The sequence below is a fragment of the Aspergillus eucalypticola genome (assembly GCF_003184535.1).
Source record: "Aspergillus eucalypticola CBS 122712 chromosome Unknown BO83scaffold_15, whole genome shotgun sequence".
In the NCBI taxonomy this organism is placed as follows: domain Eukaryota; kingdom Fungi; phylum Ascomycota; class Eurotiomycetes; order Eurotiales; family Aspergillaceae; genus Aspergillus; species Aspergillus eucalypticola.
The window spans coordinates 463,762-483,451 of record NW_020290289.1 but is presented as its reverse complement, the minus strand read 5'-3'; the positions used below and the strand labels follow the sequence as shown (position 1 = coordinate 483,451).

Genomic DNA, 19,690 nt, shown 5'->3' with positions numbered 1-19,690 from the left:
TGCATAATTTCTGCAATGCATTTTATTTATCTTAGGGCATGTTTAAGAATATTCTATACGCTTCGCTGATGCAAATATGATATGATCAAACCGTAACCAACACCCAAAAGACGCTGAATCACTGCCCATCAATCATCTTCGACGCCCTCCTCAAAGCCGGCCCATACCTGACAAACAAAAACGGCACGGGCAACAACACCGCCGCCACAGCGCCGATAATCGATATCGCGGGTCCAATACCGAGGGCCCTGATCATCGGCTTCGCCGCTAACGGCAACCCCGCCGCCATGATACTTCTCAAGAAGGTAACGGCGGCAGTTGAACTAGCCGCATATACGCGATACACGTCGATGAGGAAATTCAAGCATTGCTGGAAAATGCAATTAAACCCTGCTCCGATGCAGAATGCTGCCAGGCATGGCAAGATCCAGTGGTAAGCGGGCGTAGCCGTCCAGGCGAACCAGAATAACCCAAGGACGAGGACAACACCTCCGAACATCATGGGAGGTAAGCGGGCCTCTGGGACGGGTGCACCGTTCGCGGCTGCAGAGACGCGGTTATAGCGGAACTGGTTGTAGATGTTTATTCCGGTGGAGAGGATAACACCGATGAGGAGGGCGAGGAAGGGGAGAGCACCGACGATGGGAGACCAGCCGCGGAGTTCTTCAAATGCGATAGGGAAGACTTCAAGTGTGAGGTACATGACGGCGTAGACAAACGCCGCGTAGAAAGCGATGCAAGTAACGATAGGTTCAGTGCAGAGCATGCGGAGCGGGCGAGCGAGTTGCTTCGTGACGATGGATTGGACAGACAGGTGCAGGTGTTCATGGGGATGCCAATATCGGCTGTCGTTGGTTGATTTGCGGAGGCTTTGCGCTTTGCGTTTCAGCAGCACAAGCGGGTAGAGTTCCGGGAGGAAGAAGAAGGCCATGAGGAAGGTCGCGAAGACCCAGATCGCGTGGATGTATGCGGTCCAGCGCCAGCTGAGATTCGAATTGGCCATGATGGCTGCGCCGATTATGGGGCCCAGGTCTGGACCGCCGTTTACAGCGATCGCATAGATGCTCACTGCTGTGCCGCGCGTTTCTTTGCTCCACATGTCGCCCAACGCGGCGGTGACGTTGCTGATGGGTGCAGAGCCAAAGAACCCGGCAAAAAAGCGCGTGAGGAAGATGGCCGGGGCATTGCGACTGTTCGCAGTGCCAATGTCGAAGATCGCCAGGCAGAAGATGGCGGGAAGCATGCTGATACGCCGACCCCAGACTTCGGAGACGGGGGCCCAGATGATGGGGCCGAGGACGAAGCCGAGACTGGGATTGATTAGTGGCTGATTGACTGGTTGGGAGTATTGCTACGGGGACACTCACATGTACAGGGAGACATCGAGAACAGCGACTTCGCTGCTCACGCCAATATACTCGGCGATGGTGTCATCGGCAGGGGTGGTGATGCTGGAGCCCAGACTGCCGGCCAGGGCGAGCATACCCAGTTGCGCCGTCACCCACCATTTGTAGCGCACTGGCCAATTCTGCGGGTTTAAGGGATCATCCGGGTCCCATTTCACCTGGTATTCGGGGTCGCGCGAGGGAGGCGCTTTTTCCAGGTCCGATGGCTGGTCATGGGCGGATTTGGGCCATATGCGGACCATTGTTGCATGGAGAGTGGTGTGCGAAAAATAAAAAAGATCGTCCAGGCGAGGTCGGAGACATTTATGGTTTAGATGGATTTTTGCCGGCCCCGAGGCCCTCGCTGAATTCGGAATGGCGTGCAGATGGTGCTTATGCAGATCCTTTGATAACCCCGATTTTTGCTGGCTTTCGGAGGGCTCCGCGGGGGAAACAAGTGGGTGATTGATGCGGTGTATGCTTTGAAAGATGTCTATAGATGTGGTGAATGGAAGAATATGGTACAAGTCTTGTTATAGCCATTAATACAATTGTTTGTCTGAACAAAAGTAGGTCGATTTCAGGGCAGTATTCAGCTCTGCTCGGCTAAGCGGAAAGCTCCGCCGGCCGCTACTCCGATAAGCGGGGATGCCCGCATTCTCAGGATTCAGTACAGGGCTGGAGATAACATATGCCGGTGGTCAAGTTAAAATGCCGAAAAACAGCCTGAGCATTACTGGTGATATCAAGAAGCCACGAAGGATCATAGTGCCTGAGTGGTAGGCATCGCGACGTCTGAGCCATCTCGGCTAAGTCGAGCTAAGGGTGCATTCTTGGTTAAAGTAGCGCAGAACGCACGGTCGCAGTAGAAAAGGCTGATCCGTCTCTAGATGCAGGTAGTGGAGCAGACGTCTAAAGCAAATCTCTTTATGCCATGCCATTTGTATGTGGAAGAACATTCTGGACGACGCCGTTCGACAGCAGTGGGTCAGTGCCTTGCACACCAGGGTCTGAAGGGTTGGCGAAAGCTTGTTTCTCCCCCGTCGGCTGTGCGGCGCTGTTCTCGTCGCTTACCTTTCTGTGGAATAATGTCCGATCTGGTTTGATAGGTCTGCGGACGGCATTATATGGACTCATAGAACATCTATAATCACAATGTTAGTCCCTCCATTAGCCTGTAACACTACATTGATTTAACTCCGAAGGCATCGGATGTCCGACGGCGGCGGCCCCGCACCACGCGGTTGGGTTCCGCCACAGTCTTTTTGTTGTCTTCATCTCCTTGCCCGAAACCTCGAGTGAAACCCCGAACGTAGATCTCACTTCTTTCCCTGTCCAATTTGCAGAAAATAGCCATGAGCGAACCATCCACAAGTACCTCAAGTCCTGCGCAGGATGGTGTCAACCGCCAGTTTAGCTGGTATGAGCCCGAATTGGCTGAAGTCAAGGAGCCCGCGCGCACCATCTTGGCCGAATACAGCAAGATCCCGGAGGAGAAGATCATTGATCATGTCAAAGAAGTGGTAAGTGTATACCCTTAATCTGGTCAAATGTATACTAAATACGACTTTATATAAAAGAGAGATCGCGCCTTCGCAGTCGTAAGTCTACACACCCCCATACTAGTCACTATCATTACTGATCAGATAAGTTTCCCTATCCGTGCATTGGATCCTTCCGGTTCCTTGATATCACCATCTGCAATTCCTCCGCGTATCCTGAGATCCTCTCCCGCTTGAAGGACACCTCGGATGTTTACCTGGATCTGGGATGCGCCATGGGCCAGGACATCAGACACCTTGTACTCCCCCCGTAGCCCACAAATTCCTAGGACACCTACTGATCTAAGCAGGTCCACCAAGGAGCACCACAATTTCAAATCTACGGCTCAGACCTGCATCCCCAGTTCATCGAATTAGGATACGAACTCTTCGCGGACCGTGACACCCTAGCATGCCAATTCATCACCGGCGACATCTTCGACAGCAGCAGTGAACTATTCAACCGCCTTAGCGGGAAGGTAGACATGATCAACGCGGCCTCATTCTTCCACCTCTTTGACTGGGATACCCAGGTCAAACTGGCTAAGCAGGTCATTAAGCTGCTAAAGCCTAAGGCCGGTTCTATGGTGGTTGGTCGCCATGTAGGTGATTATAATTCACGGGAGGTGTGGGCGAATGAATTGGAGTCGAAGATTTGGAGACATAATCTGGATTCGTGGAGGTGGTTGTGGGAGCAGGTGGGGAGGGAGACGGGGACAGAGTGGAAGGTTGATGTTACGGGCGAGGAATGGAAGGGGATAACGAAGGTGGCGCATAATGGGGAGACGACTTTTAAGATGCAGTTTGTTGTGAAGAGAGTTTAGGTTTAGATTTACGTATTGAGTGAGTGGTTTGGGGTTGTTGATGATGTTGGTCAAAGTGGAGTCCATACGTGATCTTCACTTCATGTTCATTCAACAATCTATATACTTGCGTCCAAATTCTACTCCGACTCCCCAACAAAGCTCAATCAAACACAGACAATCTCCGGATGCCTCAACAACCCCACTATCTTCTCTACAAGCAAACCCATCAACTCCTTCGCAACCTCCTCACCCATCACCAACGTCGATGACATGATCTTCACCTCCAACATACCCGGTCTATTCTCATCAACAGACGAATAGACCCATACCTCTTTCGGCAGATGATCTACTGCCCTGGCATCTACCCCACACTTCACCTCTCCGAGCGACAACTCCACATCATCAACCATCACGTTATTCTGATGCTGCACGATTGTTTGTAACCCTTTACGCCCGGCCTGGGAGTCCTTGGCATACGCCAGCGCGTCATCAAGATCCACCGTCTCGTACGGCATAGCAGAGCGATGTTGGTCTTGCAATGTTTGCATTAATTCCATTCCCGTAGTCTGAAGACCCAGGCGTGCGACAACGGGCGTGACATTGGCACAGGGACCGACAATTCCCTCAACCCCAGGAAGGGCAATAGCCCGACCGTGAACGACCTGGCCGAATATCACGGCAAGAAAATCGGTCTTCTGGGCTAGGACCAGGGACCAGGCTGCTTTGATCGTTGTGGCTATGGTAATATCGCTGGGAAGTGAGGGGAAAGCAGCGATGTTGATGTCGCGGGAAAGTATAATCGGAGTTCCATTGCTGGCCGAGGACTCAGCTGGCTGGAGGTTAAGGTAGGTGAGCGAGACATCTTGGAGGAGATGACGCCAAAATGTGGTCGCTGTGGGATCGGCTCTCTGAGCTTGCTGGTAGGTAATGTAGTCGTTGAATCGGGGGAAGTGGGTTGAAGGTAAGGGATGAATCTCGTTTGCGTATGCATGACTCAGATCATTCATGAGGAGGGAAAGTGAGACGGCATCGTATTGGGCGTGAGAAAGTCGCATGATTAGTTTATGGTCGGCTTTGTCTTGGGTTGCTAGAATGACGCGCAAGTACGGCACTCCTGGAGCCATCTGGGCATCTACATCTCGGCGGCAAAATTCTTCCACGGTGGTGGTGGACAGGTCGGCATTGGTTATGGCCACTGCCGTGCGGAGGATAACTTGCAGGGTAGTGGTTTCATAAGGCACAAATGAGACTCGGAGAATTGGGTGAGCCTCCACCACACGATGCATGGCCCTAAGAAGACGGGCCGGGTCGACCGGGCCTGATATGTCGACGACAATGTAGCTCTTCAGTTGTGCTTCTAGCCAGTGGCGCTGGAAGGAGGTTGTGGGAAGGACATCAGCTACGTCAGCCTTGTTGAGGGAGTTAGTTGCAACTATTCTGTCTATTTGGTCGCAATCATCACGTGGACCGGCTGATGAAGCGGTCGACACTCGCTGATTATCTGCGTTTGGACTTCTGGCCTGGTCGGCAAGGTCACGTAGACGGGGAGAGTCAAAAATCGCTCGAAGGGACAGGGCAAGCCCCTGCTGACGACCCTCAGCAACCAGCCGCATTGCTTGCACGGAGTCACCCCCCAGATAGAAAAAGCTGTCATCCATGCCGATTTCAGTAGGGTCCCTTCCCAGAACAGTTGCAACCAATTCCTGCATTTTCCGCTCCTCTGCGGTGGAAGGCGTATGCTTCGTCGAGGCCGTGGCGCGGTATGTATTAAGCTCAGGGCTGGACAGAGCAAGTGCACATTGTCGGAGATGTTTCCGATCGGCTTTGCCAGTGACTGATAGAGGAAGCCGATGCAAAGGGAGGAACACTGCTGGGACCATGTAGTGCGGGAGTCGTTCGTGCATCTTGTTCTGCGCTGCCAGAGCGTCTGCTCGGAAGGCTTCGGAGGGAGGAAGCAGGAGGCTGTCGGTTGTGTCAGTCGTTTCATTCGTTGCGTCTGATTGATGTACGAATGCAACGATATATGGCTGTTGAGGTTGTTCAGGGGTAATCAAATCGACGATGACCATGCTGGCACTCGGAAAAGCCAACTGAGCATGATGTTCAATCTCACCGAGCTCGATGCGCTGCCCATGGAACTTGATCTGGTTATCTTTGCGTCCCACGAAGCGAATGGTGCCCGTAGTTGTATCGAAGCGAACCAAGTCACCGGTTCGGTAGACCCTGGGAGGCGATTTCCGGAGCTGTGACAGCCAGCGTGGAGAATCCGGGAAGGCTTCTTTGGTTTTCTCTGGATCACCAAGATAACCCAGGCTTACATTGGGTCCTTCAATCAAAAGCTCGCCTGTGGCTCCAAGAGGCGCCAGCTTTTGATAGTTCTGCCTGGAGACAACCCAAATGGAGCTTCCGTTTGGCAAGCCAATATCCTTACCATCCGTGGGAAACGTGGAGGGTGATGTCGTACTAGCGATAATGGTGGTTTCGGTTGGGCCATAGGCACACACCACCTGGACGTGTCCCCGCCACATATCTAAATCCGAAGCAGCTATCGGCTCGCCACCCAGGACTAAATTACGGAGTCTGGGAAGAGTCTCTGGCTCCAAGATCCTTGCGACGGAAGGGGTCAGAAGTGCCCAGGTGACGTCCATGCGCTCGATACAACCAGCCAGGTCTTCCTTGTTCTCCGACTCGGACGGGATGATCAGACAGGAACCTGCGATCAGCGCACCCAGTAACTCCAAGATACACCCATCAAATGCATGTGATGCAAACTGTAGCACCCGGCTGTCGGAAGTCATGTTGACAGACGTTGTGATGATTGACGCATTACTGCACAAATTTTGATGGGTGACCATTACCCCCTTGGGGTTTCCCGTGGAACCTGATGTGAAGATAAGATAGGCGAGAGCTTCTCCAGCTGGTGGTATACCGACAGCCGGTAAGAGGTCTGATTTTTCCTGGGTCAAGGACGTGATGTTGTCGAGCACGACTAAAATAGGAATCAAATTGGCCGCTGGAACGGCATGCGATGCTGGTGCGATAATCATAGGAGCCTTGATCTGGTCGCATATCACATGCAGTCGAGCCATTGGATGTGATGTTTCCAGAAGCGTGAAGGCAGCCCCAGCTTTTAGAACCCCTAGAATGGCGATGACCGTCCATCGGGATTTGGGTGAGTAGATTGGGATGATGTCCTCGAAGGTAACCCCAATTCTAATGAGCCGTGCTGCCAGGCGTGAAGACAAATCGTCGACTTCGGCGTAGGTAAACATGCCGTCCCAGGCACAAACGGCTTGTCGGGAATTGTGGATACGGCACTGGCCTTGTATCTTCTCATGGATGTATTCATCGGTCGGGGCAAGCATGCCAGCGTTCCATCTCACAAGTTGCTCTTTACACTTAGGGCTGATCACCTCGAGCTCACAAAATCGTTGGGTGGGGTCCCTCAGGATTTCACCCAGTACATGAAAGGCCGTTCGCAGTAGTGCGTCGGCCTGCTCCGCGGACAGAGATACGCTTTGGTAGCTGCAGACCAGCTGAATAGAGGATTTGTCAACACCGATATTGAGGGCCACATCATACTGTATTAAATGTTAACATCAGAGGATATAGGGGGCTTCGTAGACCAAGTTTGGGGACAAACCTCTGAGACATCATTTGCAGGTAGCATTTCGAGCCGGGCTCTTTGCTCGTCTGGAGCATCGAAGTGAGATGTATCTTGCAACGATACGATAGTGTTGAACAGCTGAGATCCGACCAGTCCCAAAGACGCATACACGTCTGCCAACGCATAATGTTGATGTTGGAGGCTATTAGTGAGGTGGGCTTGATGGACGAGGAGTGCATTCAAGATTGTCTCGTCCTCTTGATGTCGGACGGTCGTGGCAAGAACATTGACTAAAGGGCCGACCATCGTCTCAACCCGGTTGACAGGCACATCTCGGCCAAGGGCTGTATAGCCGAAACAAACTTCATCAGTGCCCACATAAGCGCCGAGCACGATGGCCCAGACAATGTGGAATAGATTTGTCAATGTGATAGCGTGCCTAAGGCACAGCTCGTCCATCCGAGCATCGCGGGACCAGGTGGCACGAATGGCAGAGATAGTACCCTCCGAATCGACCTTATCTGGCGAAGACGTCAGCTTTGGAAAGAGACATGGTTCCACCCCATTGAGATAATTTTGCCAATATGCCTGCGCTTCGGTGTTGTCTTGCAGAGAAAGCCATTGAATGTAATCCACGTATTGCGGTACATCTCGATGCTGTCCCAGCGCACCTTCGAACACTTGATTGACCTCCCGTTGAATGACAGCTATCGACATAGCATCGACTAATGCATGACTGACATTCCACTCGCAGATAGTGGTGCCAGTCGAGTCGCTGGTGATGTTGATCGTGTGAGGTAGGCCCTCTGTGGGATTGTCATTCATCGCATTAATTCGAACCAGGTGCTGAAGGCTACCAGGGACCATGACTACCTGGTCAAAGTGGCTGTGATCTGAAACTGGGCGAAGGAGAGTACGGAGGATTTCATGTCGATTGATCACTTCCGTCCAAGCATCTTTCACCTTTTCCAATGGAAGTTGGTCTGTTGGCCCGCGAGACATAACCTGGAACCTGAATCGTTGCTGATATGCCTGCCGATCGCGCAGCTGGGCCAGCAACATGCCCTGTTGCACGGGGCAGCAAGGGTAGATATTCCAGACGTCTTGGGCACGTAGACCCATCGAAGGCAACGTATAATTGAGGCACTGGCTCAGTTGGTCGTAGGTGAGCGCAGACATAAGGGGAAAGTCAGTCAACGTCTTGCGGGGTCCTTCCGCTGGCAGTGAACTAGCCGCGGCGACGAGAGTACGTTCACACTCCTTAATACACTGTTCCAGTCGAGCATCCTGCTGCATCAATTGCGGGAATGTGAACTCGAAGGTTAGGCACCCGTTCGCAGTGAACGCGGTAACGTCGATCAACGAAAAGCGTGGCACGTTGTCGGCAATGTCTGAAGCACCAGTGCCGGACTGGATATCATCGCCAGCCAGCTGTAGCATGGCGTCGTCACGCTTCATCTCCTGGTACTGGCCCATGTAGTTAAACAGAACTTCCACAACCGGCTTTGTCCGCCCATATGCAACCCTGCCTTCGTCGTTCAGGTAGCGAGAAGTGAAGTATGCCCATCCGTTTGCCGGAATGCGTCGGCGCTGGTCCTTGATATAGCTGAGTACATCGACGAAGTCCCGCATTGATTTCCGTGATAGGTGATCCCATGGAGTGGATACTAAAGGAGACATGGTCGTAAACCAACCAACCGTTCCCGAGACGTTGATGGAATTCGTCCAAGGCTCTCTCCCATGGCTTTCAACATAAATGCTTGGACCCGGATGGTCAGTGAGGGCTTGATTACAAGAGTACCAGAGGGCGGCCTGCAAAATCTCAACCGGTCGAGTATCTATCACATTGTTGGCGCTTCCGAAGAGGATGTCAGTCACAGTGCGGTCCAAGGTAAATCTGGATATTGAGGTTTGCCCGAACGTGTTCGACTCGGAAGAAATTCCCCAGTACCTCATGACATCAAAGTCATCGTTTACTTCCTGGCAGTCAGGTAAAGCACGCACGGGGGGGGAGGTGTTCGGCGCTGTATTCGGCCTGTAATTGAGTCCAGGTTAAGAAAGGAACCGACCCTGTAGCGGAACTCAGAGAGCCTGTCTGGAAATATTCCTCCAGATCCCCGTGCAAAATGCGCCACGAGACAAAATCAATAATGAGATGATGGGCCGCCAGGTAGACGAGCTGATTACCGTCCTCGAGCTCTACCAGATCCACAGTCAAGAGCGGCCCATCCTCAATAGACAATGCCATCTGAGCCGCTGTAAAAAGTGTTGGTAGCGACTCACGAGTGATCTGGTTGTGCGCAGCCAACCGGTAAAAGGCACTAGCAGGCTCAGAATCCAGTGACCTTACCTGCTGGAACCACTGGCCGGAATCCTTGCGGCAGAATCTCGCGCGTAGCATAGAATGCCTTCCAACGAGAATGTCCAAGCCTCCGGCGAGTTCCCCTACACTGACCCGGCGACTAGTGCGAAGGAGCAGGCTCTGGTTAAAGTGATTCGGCCCCTCTGGGGCAACTTCGAAGAACAGTTGCTGGATAGGGGCTAGAGCAACCCATTCGTCCACCGGCTCTGCAGGTAGCAAGACTGACGCGCAGTCAGTGATTCTGATAAAATTAAGATGGCATATCAGTTGCTCGATGGTACGGTATCGGAAGATATCCGCACTAGTGATATGGATGCCAGCCGCATTGCATTTTGTGGCGACTTGCATCCCGGAAATTGAGTCACCGCCGATGCGGAAAAAGTCCTCGTTGACTCCAATTGTGTTCGGGTCAAGTGACAATACTCGGGCCCAGATAGCCTGCATCTCCTGCTCTTGGGATGTTTTTGGTCGGTCAGGAACGCTGAGGCTTGATCCAGCAGCGTACTCGTTGAGCCTTTGGCGTGGAAGCTCTGCTACCATCTCGCGCAGATGGCGGCGGTTCAGCTTTCCAGATGCACTTAGAGGCAGACGCGAAATATGTAGATACATGCTGGGAATCATGTAATGTGGAACCGTTCGAGATAACGCGCTATGAATGGCCATAACGTCTAGGGCACATTGGGATTGACTTGGGTGCAATAGTCCAACCTCTCGCTCTGCGGAATTTTGTGACGTTGACATTTCTTCCAGAAAGGCAGCCAAAATGGGATTCTGGTTGTCTGCACTGTGAACCATCTCGACAACCATCTTTTGCGTCCCATGTATTAGAGGACGGAGGTGAGCTTCGACGTCCGCCAACTCAATACGTTGTCCGTGAAGCTTGAGTTGACTGTCTCTTCGCCCGATGAAGGCCAGCTTGCCGTCCACACCAGCATAACGCACGAGGTCACCGGTTCGATAGAGCCGCTTTGGCTCATGGTCGTCAGGATACAGTGTTTGAAGCCAATTAGGAGGCCGTATGAATGCCCGAGTGGTTCGGTCAGGACTGTTAATATAACCCCGACCGACAGTAATCCCCTCAATTATCAATTCCCCGACAGCGCCTATGGGCGCTAGGCGATCTGGGCTCCGTGGGTCAACTACCCAGCATCGACAGGCGTTGGGTCTCCCGATCAAACGATTCTCAGATGGTTTTGTCACTTCATTTAATGCAGCCACAAAGCAACATTCTGCAGGACCATATAGCTGGATGATCTGACGGAGTCTCGGGCCCCAGATGATGATATCTTCGGACGTCATAGACTCCCCACCTAGTCCCAGGGCTTGGAGGGACGGAACGTCGTCGGGGGTAATTAGTCTTAGGCAGGAAGGTGTGAGAAAAGCCCAAGTAACGTTGAAATCCCGGATACACTTGGCCAGGTCCGTCTGCCTTGCAGTTTCATCGGGGATACATAGACAGCCACCAGCGTGCCATGCTATCAGGTGTTCCATCATGCTGGCGTCGAAGGCGAAGCTGGCAAAATGAAGGACCCGAGATGCTGGGCTGAGTAGGCAGGAACGAGCTATTGATGCAGTTGAAGCCGCCAGACCACGATGATCAAGGGGAATCCCCTTTGGTCGACCTGTTGATCCCGAGGTAAAGGGGATATATGCAGCCTGGGTGGAGTTTATTTTTGGCAGAGGGGAGCATCCTTCGGGCAACGGTTGTGACGCTGCGAACTGTACGCTCAGGACCGATGTCTCAAGATTCCTTGCCTCATCGAGGAGGAACTGGGAGGTCAGGATGAGACGTGGTCGTGCTTGATCCAGGATATCCTTGATTCTGTCTGTGGGATGAGTCGGGTCAAGAGCAATCAGAATGGCGCCGGCTTTGAACACCGCGAGAATTCCGGCCGCGCCCCACCGTGACTTTTCATGGTAAAGAGCGACAGAGTCTCCGCAGGATACACCATGGGCGAGAATATGACCAGCTATGAGGGATGAGCACCTCTCTACTTCCTCGTAGGTCCATTCCCCGTCCCAAGCACAGACAGCGGGTGCATGGGGGGTGTGGACACTCCACTCATACACAGCGTCATGGGCACACGCGTTAGGGATTGTTTGTCCAGTATTCCATCGCATCAGTGTCTCCTTGTCAGTGCACGATACAGTATCCAGTTCAATTACTGCCATATCAGACTCATTCCACAGCTGGGTTAGAACGAGCTCCCAATGAGCGAGCATTCGGTCCAACGTGGCTCCGTCCAGAACGGCTGGATCAAATACGGCAGTCAAATGCAGTCTGGCACCGTCAGGCTCGCAGACCAACATTAGCGGATACGTATCCACGCCCTCGAATTCGGCCACATCCTGCAATCCTGAAAGCAACGTATAACGATACTTGGTGTCAGTCTGTTCACGCGGCTGAATTACTAGCAGCGTCTGGAAGCTACAAGCGGCAGCAGCAGATTCACCGAGACGGCGGATATGCTGTAGGCCCAGGTGTTCATGATCCATTATGTTCCAGCTATTCTCTTGTACCCTCTGCAGTATTGAGATGACTCGCTCTGTTTGGTCACCGAGCGAGATGCGAACAGGTACAGTCGTAATGGTGGGACCGACCATACGATCAATGGCTGGCACAGGCGCCGAACGTCCGGTACTAACAGTACCAAAGACAATGTCATTAGCCTCTGCATATCGCGACACAGTCAGGGCCCAAGCTGCTTGAATCTTTGTCGCCATGCTATACTGGGATCTGGGGGTCGCTGTTGGCAGAGTCAGTGAGCGAGCTCGGCGTTCCTTCGGCTGAACTTGGTGGTCGACGCTGGGCAAATTAGGGAACACGCCTCCTGCGAAGCTGTCCAGATGCGTGGTCCAAAAGTCCTGTGCCGCCGGTTTGCCCGCAATGAGGTGTTTGATGAACAGGGTGAAGAGCTGTGGCCGCAAGTCCCGACCATGGTAGGCATCCTCAACTGCCTGCTTGAGGAGTGGCATCGACCATCCATCGTAGAGAGCATGATGAATGGCCACCAGGAACATCCGAGGTTGACTTTGCCGGTGTACTACAGCCAGGCGCAGAAGGGGAGATCCAGAGGTCATGTTCGACGTTAGGTCCGGGAGAACGTCGCCCTCTCGCAAGGAATATGTGTCCCATGGAAGCCCTTTCGCACGCTGCACAACCTGCACTGCCATGTTGTTGTCGGTCAGGATAATCCGGGTCCGGAGGATCGGATGCGCCTCAGCAGCTTTACCCCAGGCGTAGTGCAGCCGTGCGAGATTGACCTGCTCGGAAAGATCGCAGGTCAAAGTTGTGGTATAAACCCCAGGTGTGCGGGCCGTGAGTGCCATCATCCCCTCTTGCAAAGCTGTGGCGGGATAAATATCTTCAATATCCTCGTGTGGGATCTTGCAATGCTCTACAGCCTGTGCACGGACCTTATCCAGAACATCAGCGCCACCATCCAACAAGGAAAATTGCACAGGGATAGGAGCTGCTGCTTCGGCCAGGGCCGCCTTCTTCTTCCTTTTAGATGACGAAGATGATGAAGAAGAGAAAGACACGGACAGAGTCTTATTGGAAGAGGAACCGCCCTGCAGCTGCTTCAGAAGAGCAGCAATATCCACCTTCTTGCCCTTATCTTGGGCTAATTGGGCCAGCTGGGCAGCGGCCAGCTGTAAGAAGTCGTCGTCGACTCCGTCATTAGTGGAAGAGTCGTCTGGCGTGCTGAATGTAAACCCTTCCTCCGTTGTGGATGAAGCTGAGCTTGCTGACTGCCCAGCGGGTCCCCCAACTTCGGCGGCTAACTGACAAATAGTCGGGTATCTGAACATCTGGGGAACGCTCAAAGACAGCTTGTATTTATCCCGAGCTGTGGCTACCAACTTCATGGCAGAGACAGAGTCACCGCCTAATTCAAGGAAGCTGTCATCGCCGTGGATTGTATCAGCCTCGAGTCCCGGTGTCGCAGCCCACAACTCCAACAGTGTCCGCTCCAGCTCCGATGCTGGCGTCCATTTGACGGACTTGCTCATTCCTTCAATGATGTTCTTATGGGCGGCACTAGATGCTAGCAGCAAGGTACCCATCTCACGCAGTCGCCGCCGATCTACCTTGCCGTTGACCGACAGCGGAATAGTGTCAAGGGCATAATACACCGACGGTATCATATGGCGGGGCAGGACTTCCTCAAGCGCTTGAAACGCACTCTTGGGTAAGACAATTTGCGAGATAGGTATCGTTCCTTCCAAGTTACATGCAGACGATGACTCAACATCTGCCGCAGTCAGCCCACTGACAAAAGCGACCAGGCTAGCCTGAGCACGCATCTTCCCCGCCGGAACGACCATCTCCACCACAATCTGTGCTTGCTGCAAGCTCTTTCGCAGATGATACTCGACCTCTTGCAACTCAATGCGTTGTCCGCGCAACTTGACCTGCGTGTCCTTCCGTCCCATATACCGTAGACTACCATCGTCAGCATACCGCACCAAATCACCTGTTCGGTACAAGGCATGTTGTGATGGAAGCCATGGCAAACTCGGAAGGAAGGCTTTCTGCGTCCGTGCTGGGTCATCCAGATATCCGCGAGTGACCAAGCGGCCTTCGACGATCAACTCGCCGACTGCTCCCAACGGAGCCAGTCGATTAGGGTTCTCGGCCTCAGTCACCCACAACCTGACCCCAGCGACAGCATAGCCCAGATTTACTGGCTCATCAGTAGGTTTCATCGGCCCGGCGATTGTAACCATGATGGATGTTTCTGTAGGCCCTGCACCGTTGTACAGGTCAAGCACCGGAGCGAACCGCTCCACATCCAACCGGGACATCGGTTCGCCGACCATTATCAGGGTCTTCAATGTTGGCAGAGCCCCGGGGTCCAACAGCCTCCCGACCGAGGGGGTCAGCATAGCCGTGTTGACCGCAAAGCGGGAGATACAACCAGGCACGTCAGAAAGACGATCTTCCTCATAAGGCACGCAGATACACCCGCCATGTGCCAAGGTAGTGAACATCTCCGCCAAGGCAGCGTCGAAGGTCAACGAGGCAAAGTGCAGCATGCGGGTGTGGCGCGAGAAGCGTAATGTACGGCCATGACCAAGGAGCACACTGGTCGCGAGTGCGCCATGCTCCATCAAAATGCCTTTCGGGGTGCCAGTGCTTCCGGAAGTGAAGAGAATGCTGACGAGGTCATGTTCGTCTAGAGATGGGAACTCGTAGTCCCAGGCTGCTGGGGCACAGACAGAGGTCGTTGATAGTACACGGGCACCAGCAGTCGCAAAACGTTCTTCGTATGTAGGATCGGCGACGATCAGGGCAGCATTGCACTTATTTGCCAGCCATTGGAGGCGCTTCTCTGGGTCCGTTGGGTTCGAGAGCACCAGCACGCATCCGGCCCGCACGATGCCTAGAACGGTGGCTACGGTACGACTCGACCGGTCTGCACACACCAGAACGCGGTCTCCGAGTTGTACGCCTTGGTGGAGAAGATTGCGAGCTACCCAGGAAGACTGCTCATGCAGTCCCTTGTAGCTCAGGGATCCATCCCATCCATCGATGGCAGCGCCTTCCGGCTGGCGCGTCACCCAGCGGTCGATCATTGACACCACATTGCCGCGGACGGCTTCGAGAGGCAGCAGCGTAGGTCCGCCAGCCAGGGCGGAGCACACATCACTAGCCTGCAGTAGACTGAGAGTGTTGAGAGCCTCGTCGGGCTGGAAGGCAAAGCGGTTCATGGCACCCCGCAGGGCCTCGGCTAGATGGGCGATATCGAAGTCCGTCAAATTAGGCCAATAGAGGAAGCCCAGTTTTATGTGGCCTTCATGGACATCCACACTGATGGCGATGTCGTACTATGCCGAGTTACATGTCATCAGTAGGGGTACGGCCAGGAGGCTGGATTTCGAACTCACCTCAGTCGGGTCATCTTGTTCACGAATTTCCTCCAAATCCAGCAAGGCATCCTCATCCTCTACACTCGGAGGCACCCATTCCATGGAGATCGCCGTGTTGAATAGCCCCTGTCCGTGTGCTTGCTTCAGCCCGCGTTGTGCCTCAGCCAACGGGTAGTGCTGGAACGGCAAACTAGCGACATAATCCTCCTGGATCTTCCTAGCGAGACTAGCAATCGTGGAAGCCTCGCTTAGTCTTGCTCGACAGACCTGCATACTGAGACACAGACCAAAGATGGTCTCGACCTCGGGCACCGGCACGTTGCGTCCGGACGAGACGTAGCCGAAGCAAACATCCTCTGATTGGGTATAGGCGCGCAGCACCAGCGCCCATGCAGCGCGGATCGCACAAGCGAGTGTAACCTGGCGCTCTTTGCATCGCTGCAGGAACGCCGCACTGTTGTCAAAGCCGAAGTCGCGCCGCTGCAGCGTCCGAGGCCATTCAGGGGGGTCATCACTCGGTGCACTCACTGCATGAGTAGGGATGTGACACGGTACACAGTCAGCTAAGTAGTTAGTCCAATACCTCGCACTGTCGTCGGTTTGCCGTGTGCGATTGTAGTTGACAAACATGCGGTAGTCTGGGCCTCGCGGTAGGGGGGTACTGGAGGAGCAAGCGCGGATGAACTCGCGTCGGAAAACCGACAGCGCATAGCCGTCCATGATGACGTGAGAGATTTCCAACATAAAATACAGTACCCTTCCCCGGCAGGTAAGCAAAAGCATGCGGTGTAAGGGGGCATTGGCAGGAAATGGCACAAGCTCCTCCGTGAACATGGCGAGGGCGGCTTCAGCGCTGAGGTCGCGCGGCACCTCACGCATTCTAAGCTCCATTGGAACCGACCGCAACACGATCGAATGGTATATGGCTTCTGGGGACAGGTCATCCACGAAAACTGTGCGTAGTGAAGGATGTCTCTCGACAAGGGATGCCCAGGCCTGCTGGATGCGTTCGACGGTAGGCAGGCAACCACCTTTCAGCTGCACGCGGTGGAAGAAGCGCATGTGGTAAGCTCCAGGCCGACGAATCTGGCCGAGGAACATGCCCTCTTGCATGGTGGTGCAGGGGAAAACATCCTCTACCTCTTCAACTTGCGTTACACCTAGCTTGTCAAGATCGTAGTCGTATGATAACCGGGTCCAGAGGTTCGAGTAATCCACTGCCATCTCCGCCACCTGCTGAGGAGGGGTTATCTGCACTTCTGCCAAAGAGGCAGCCTCTCGGACGCCTTCGCAAGACAAGATATGCACCATGCTAATCTTGATTTGACGAGCTCGACATCTGGCTACGGCATCTAGGGCCTTGATGGAATCCCCGCCCAGCGCAACAAATGGCTGCTGCAGTCCTACTTCGGCGGCGGATAAACCCAGCGCCTCAGCCCAGGCGAGCTGAATATCCCGCTCTAGCCGACTGAGGCCGAGAACATGATCTTCGGCTTCCAAGCTGCGGCCAGTTATTGCGTCGAAAGTCTCCTGGCTCATCTTCTGTACCCAATCCCGCAGTTGTACGCGATCAATCTTTCCAGAGGCTGACATGGGCATGCGGCCAACGAATGCCCAGATGGTCGGTACCATGTACCGCGGTAAAGCGTGCTGAAGTTGCGAACGCAACTTTTTCACTGTCTCCTGGACGACCGGATCGCGGCGATCCAGCAGTGGAATCTCGTCCGCGGCCGTATCCTGGTTGCCAGTGCTGGTACCCTTGACGGTGAGAATAGCAATGAGGTTGTTCTTGCACAGGCCCGCCTGAGGTGCCATGGCAATGGCATACTGAACGCCAGCCTCCAGCCCCAGTTGATATTCCACCTCCGCCAGTTCGAGTCTCTGGCCATTGAGCTTGACTTGCGTATCAGCACGGCCGCAGAAGGTGATAGTACCGTCAGAGTTCCAACGCACGAGATCACCTGTTCGGTAGAATCGGAGTCCACCAAACTGGGGATCATCCTTCGCCACAAATCCAACTTCATCAAGGAAGGCCTCGGCTGTCTTGACAGGATTTTTCAGGTATCCCATGCCGACAATGGGCCCAGAAACAAGTAGCTCTCCAATAGCGCCAACAGGAACCAGTTTATTGTAATCGTGTACGTCTACTACCCAGCAAGCAGCCGAGTTGGGAGGACCAATATTCAATGGATCCGCATCGGGCCGTGTAATCGGCCGCGACGACGAATTAATGGAACACTCGCTGGGGCCATAGAACTGCCAGAGATTAATCCGCTCAGACCACATGGTGACTATCTCCTTGGGGAAGGCTTCACCGCCCAGGCACATTGTCTTTAACCCGGGCACGTCGTCCGGTCTCAGGGCGCGGGCAAGTGAAGGTGTCATGATAACATGGTTAACCTGCCACCTGTTGATGGCGTCGGATATGCTGGTTTCAATTTCCTCTGCGCGTGGCACACACACGCAAGAGCCGGATCCTAGACTCGTGCAGATCTCCAACAGACTCATGTCGAAAGTGTGGCTGAGCATTTGCAGGACACGGCTCTCGGGGCCATATTTCCAATTAGGGGCGCTACGGAGAGCACCATTTAACCAGTTCGTATGGGATAGCATGCAACCTTTCGGTCGGCCTGTCGAGCCGCTAGTGAAAATCACGTAGAAAAGGTCCTCTGGCTTTCCGAGGGCTTCCACCGTCGCGTCTGCAGCCGGCTTGGGATAATTGTCGATAGGGAGCGTAGGCAGACGTTCAGCCCAGAATGATTCGTACTTGGTCCAAGTTACCACAAACGGTGCTTCAATGACTTCCAGGATGGCGTCGAGTCGTCCAGCAGGGAGATTCGGGGGCACACTGACAAAGGCTCCGCCGGCCTTGGACACAGCCAGCATAGCAACCAGAGCTGCGCCCGACCGTTCAAAGGAAATGGGGACCACAGATCCTGGACCTACGCCGCGCTGCTGGAGGTACGCTGCGAGCAGGCGTGCCTCCCTTACGAGATCGGTGTAGGTGAGCTTCGTGTCCCAGGCATCGACCGCCAGGGAGTGTGGGCGGTTTGCGGCGTGACGCTCAATCACATCATGGAAACACTCTTCCCATATACCGGGGACATCGGCATTAAACCGCCAGATGTGCTCTAGGTGTGCCGGACTCATAAGGTTGAGGTCCTTGATTAGCCTGTCGTTGTCGCATGTCCCTACCTCGGCCAGCGCCTGGACCAAGGCAGTACCCACATTTGTTGCCTGCGCGTCGGTCAGCAGAGATAGGTAGTAGGTAAGTGATAGTGAAATGTGTCCTTGCTCATCACGATAAACATGCAATGATAGGAAGGACTCCTAGATGTCCGTCAGTGTTCAAGAGCCCAGCCAGTCCACTGTACTACGGGTGGTGACACGCGTACCTCGGTCTGTGTCACAAATAGGGACTCAATATCGTCCGCAAAGGTGACGATGGTATTTGCAGTCTCTCCGGAAACCTGGCCGGCACCCACAAGACCTGGGTGCAACAAGTGATTGGCAGCGTAATTGAGGGACTGGCGAGACATGTCTCCCTCGACCTTCAACTCGGCCAATGCTGTCGTATCCGGACCAGTCGTAGGCACAACGTAAAAGGCCACTTGATCGGTGCCCAAGTAGCTGGATAGAACCAGGCCCCAAGCTGCCAGAATAAGTGATTCTGTCTCACTGCCTGGGGCCTTTCATCCGCTCAGATCGATTCTGTATGTGCGCCGACCCGCGGCACGAGTGTGATCTGGATTCGGGACATACCCATCCGTCAGGGTAGGAAAGATGCAGGAGAACCGACTCATGTTGTGCAGGTAGAACTATTGCACTGGAAGATGTCACCGAATACTATCAAGATAAAGATGAAGTCACTGGTGACTGAAACTTGATATGTTTATCGTCACCATCGTACTGTAGTAGTACATGTTCACACTATATATATTCCTCCATCACGTTGGTAACCGGTTTCCAGCTGCCGGTGTCCGTGCCACTAACGCAAAACCAACCATGGTAAGCAAACAGAATAACACCGGATTTGCGGCTGAGCTGCAGCAGAGCATACTCTGATAAAATAAGTAAAGTCCATTGTTGCAGAGCCGAAAGAGAACTTGCATCGG

The 19,690-nt window shown here is 53.7% G+C and overlaps 3 protein-coding genes across 3 annotated transcripts; 1 reads left to right on the top strand and 2 right to left on the bottom strand.

Moving 5' to 3' along the window:
- Positions 1-24: 24 nt before the first annotated feature.
- BO83DRAFT_362696 (MFS transporter) lies at positions 25-1,707 on the bottom strand. The gene is made up of 2 exons (XM_025529532.1): positions 1,368-1,707; positions 25-1,310 (listed from the first exon to the last, which is right to left on the bottom strand). The coding sequence occupies exons 1-2, from the start codon at positions 1,646-1,648 to the stop codon at positions 119-121; spliced, it is 1,473 nt and encodes a 490-aa protein (XP_025387305.1). The 5' UTR covers positions 1,649-1,707; the 3' UTR covers positions 25-118.
- A 1,024-nt stretch (positions 1,708-2,731) lies between these two features.
- BO83DRAFT_362693 (class I SAM-dependent methyltransferase) lies at positions 2,732-3,750 on the top strand (the record flags this gene model as incomplete). The annotated part of the gene is made up of 4 exons (XM_025529531.1): positions 2,732-2,908; positions 2,966-2,986; positions 3,037-3,186; positions 3,238-3,750. Exons 1-4 carry the CDS (start codon positions 2,741-2,743, stop codon positions 3,748-3,750), a joined length of 852 nt encoding a protein of 283 aa, XP_025387304.1. The 5' UTR covers positions 2,732-2,740.
- A 93-nt stretch (positions 3,751-3,843) lies between these two features.
- BO83DRAFT_417906 (nonribosomal peptide synthase) lies at positions 3,844-19,378 on the bottom strand (the record flags this gene model as incomplete). The annotated part of the gene is made up of 6 exons (XM_025534791.1): positions 3,844-7,313; positions 7,376-9,315; positions 9,344-15,533; positions 15,594-18,905; positions 18,971-19,205; positions 19,338-19,378. 6 exons carry the CDS (start codon positions 19,376-19,378, stop codon positions 3,897-3,899), a joined length of 15,135 nt encoding a protein of 5,044 aa, XP_025387303.1. The 3' UTR covers positions 3,844-3,896.
- Between the last annotated feature and the right edge of the window lie 312 nt (positions 19,379-19,690).

Excerpts from the sequence above, each read along its gene's own strand:
- BO83DRAFT_362696 (XM_025529532.1), bottom strand. The coding sequence starts at position 1,648 with ATGGTCCGCATATGGCCCAAATCCGCCCATGACCAGCCATCGGACCTG. Across the intron at positions 1,311-1,367 it reads CTCGATGTCTCCCTGTACAT|TCTCGGCTTCGTCCTCGGCC; the intron begins GTGAGTGTCCCC and ends AATCAATCCCAG.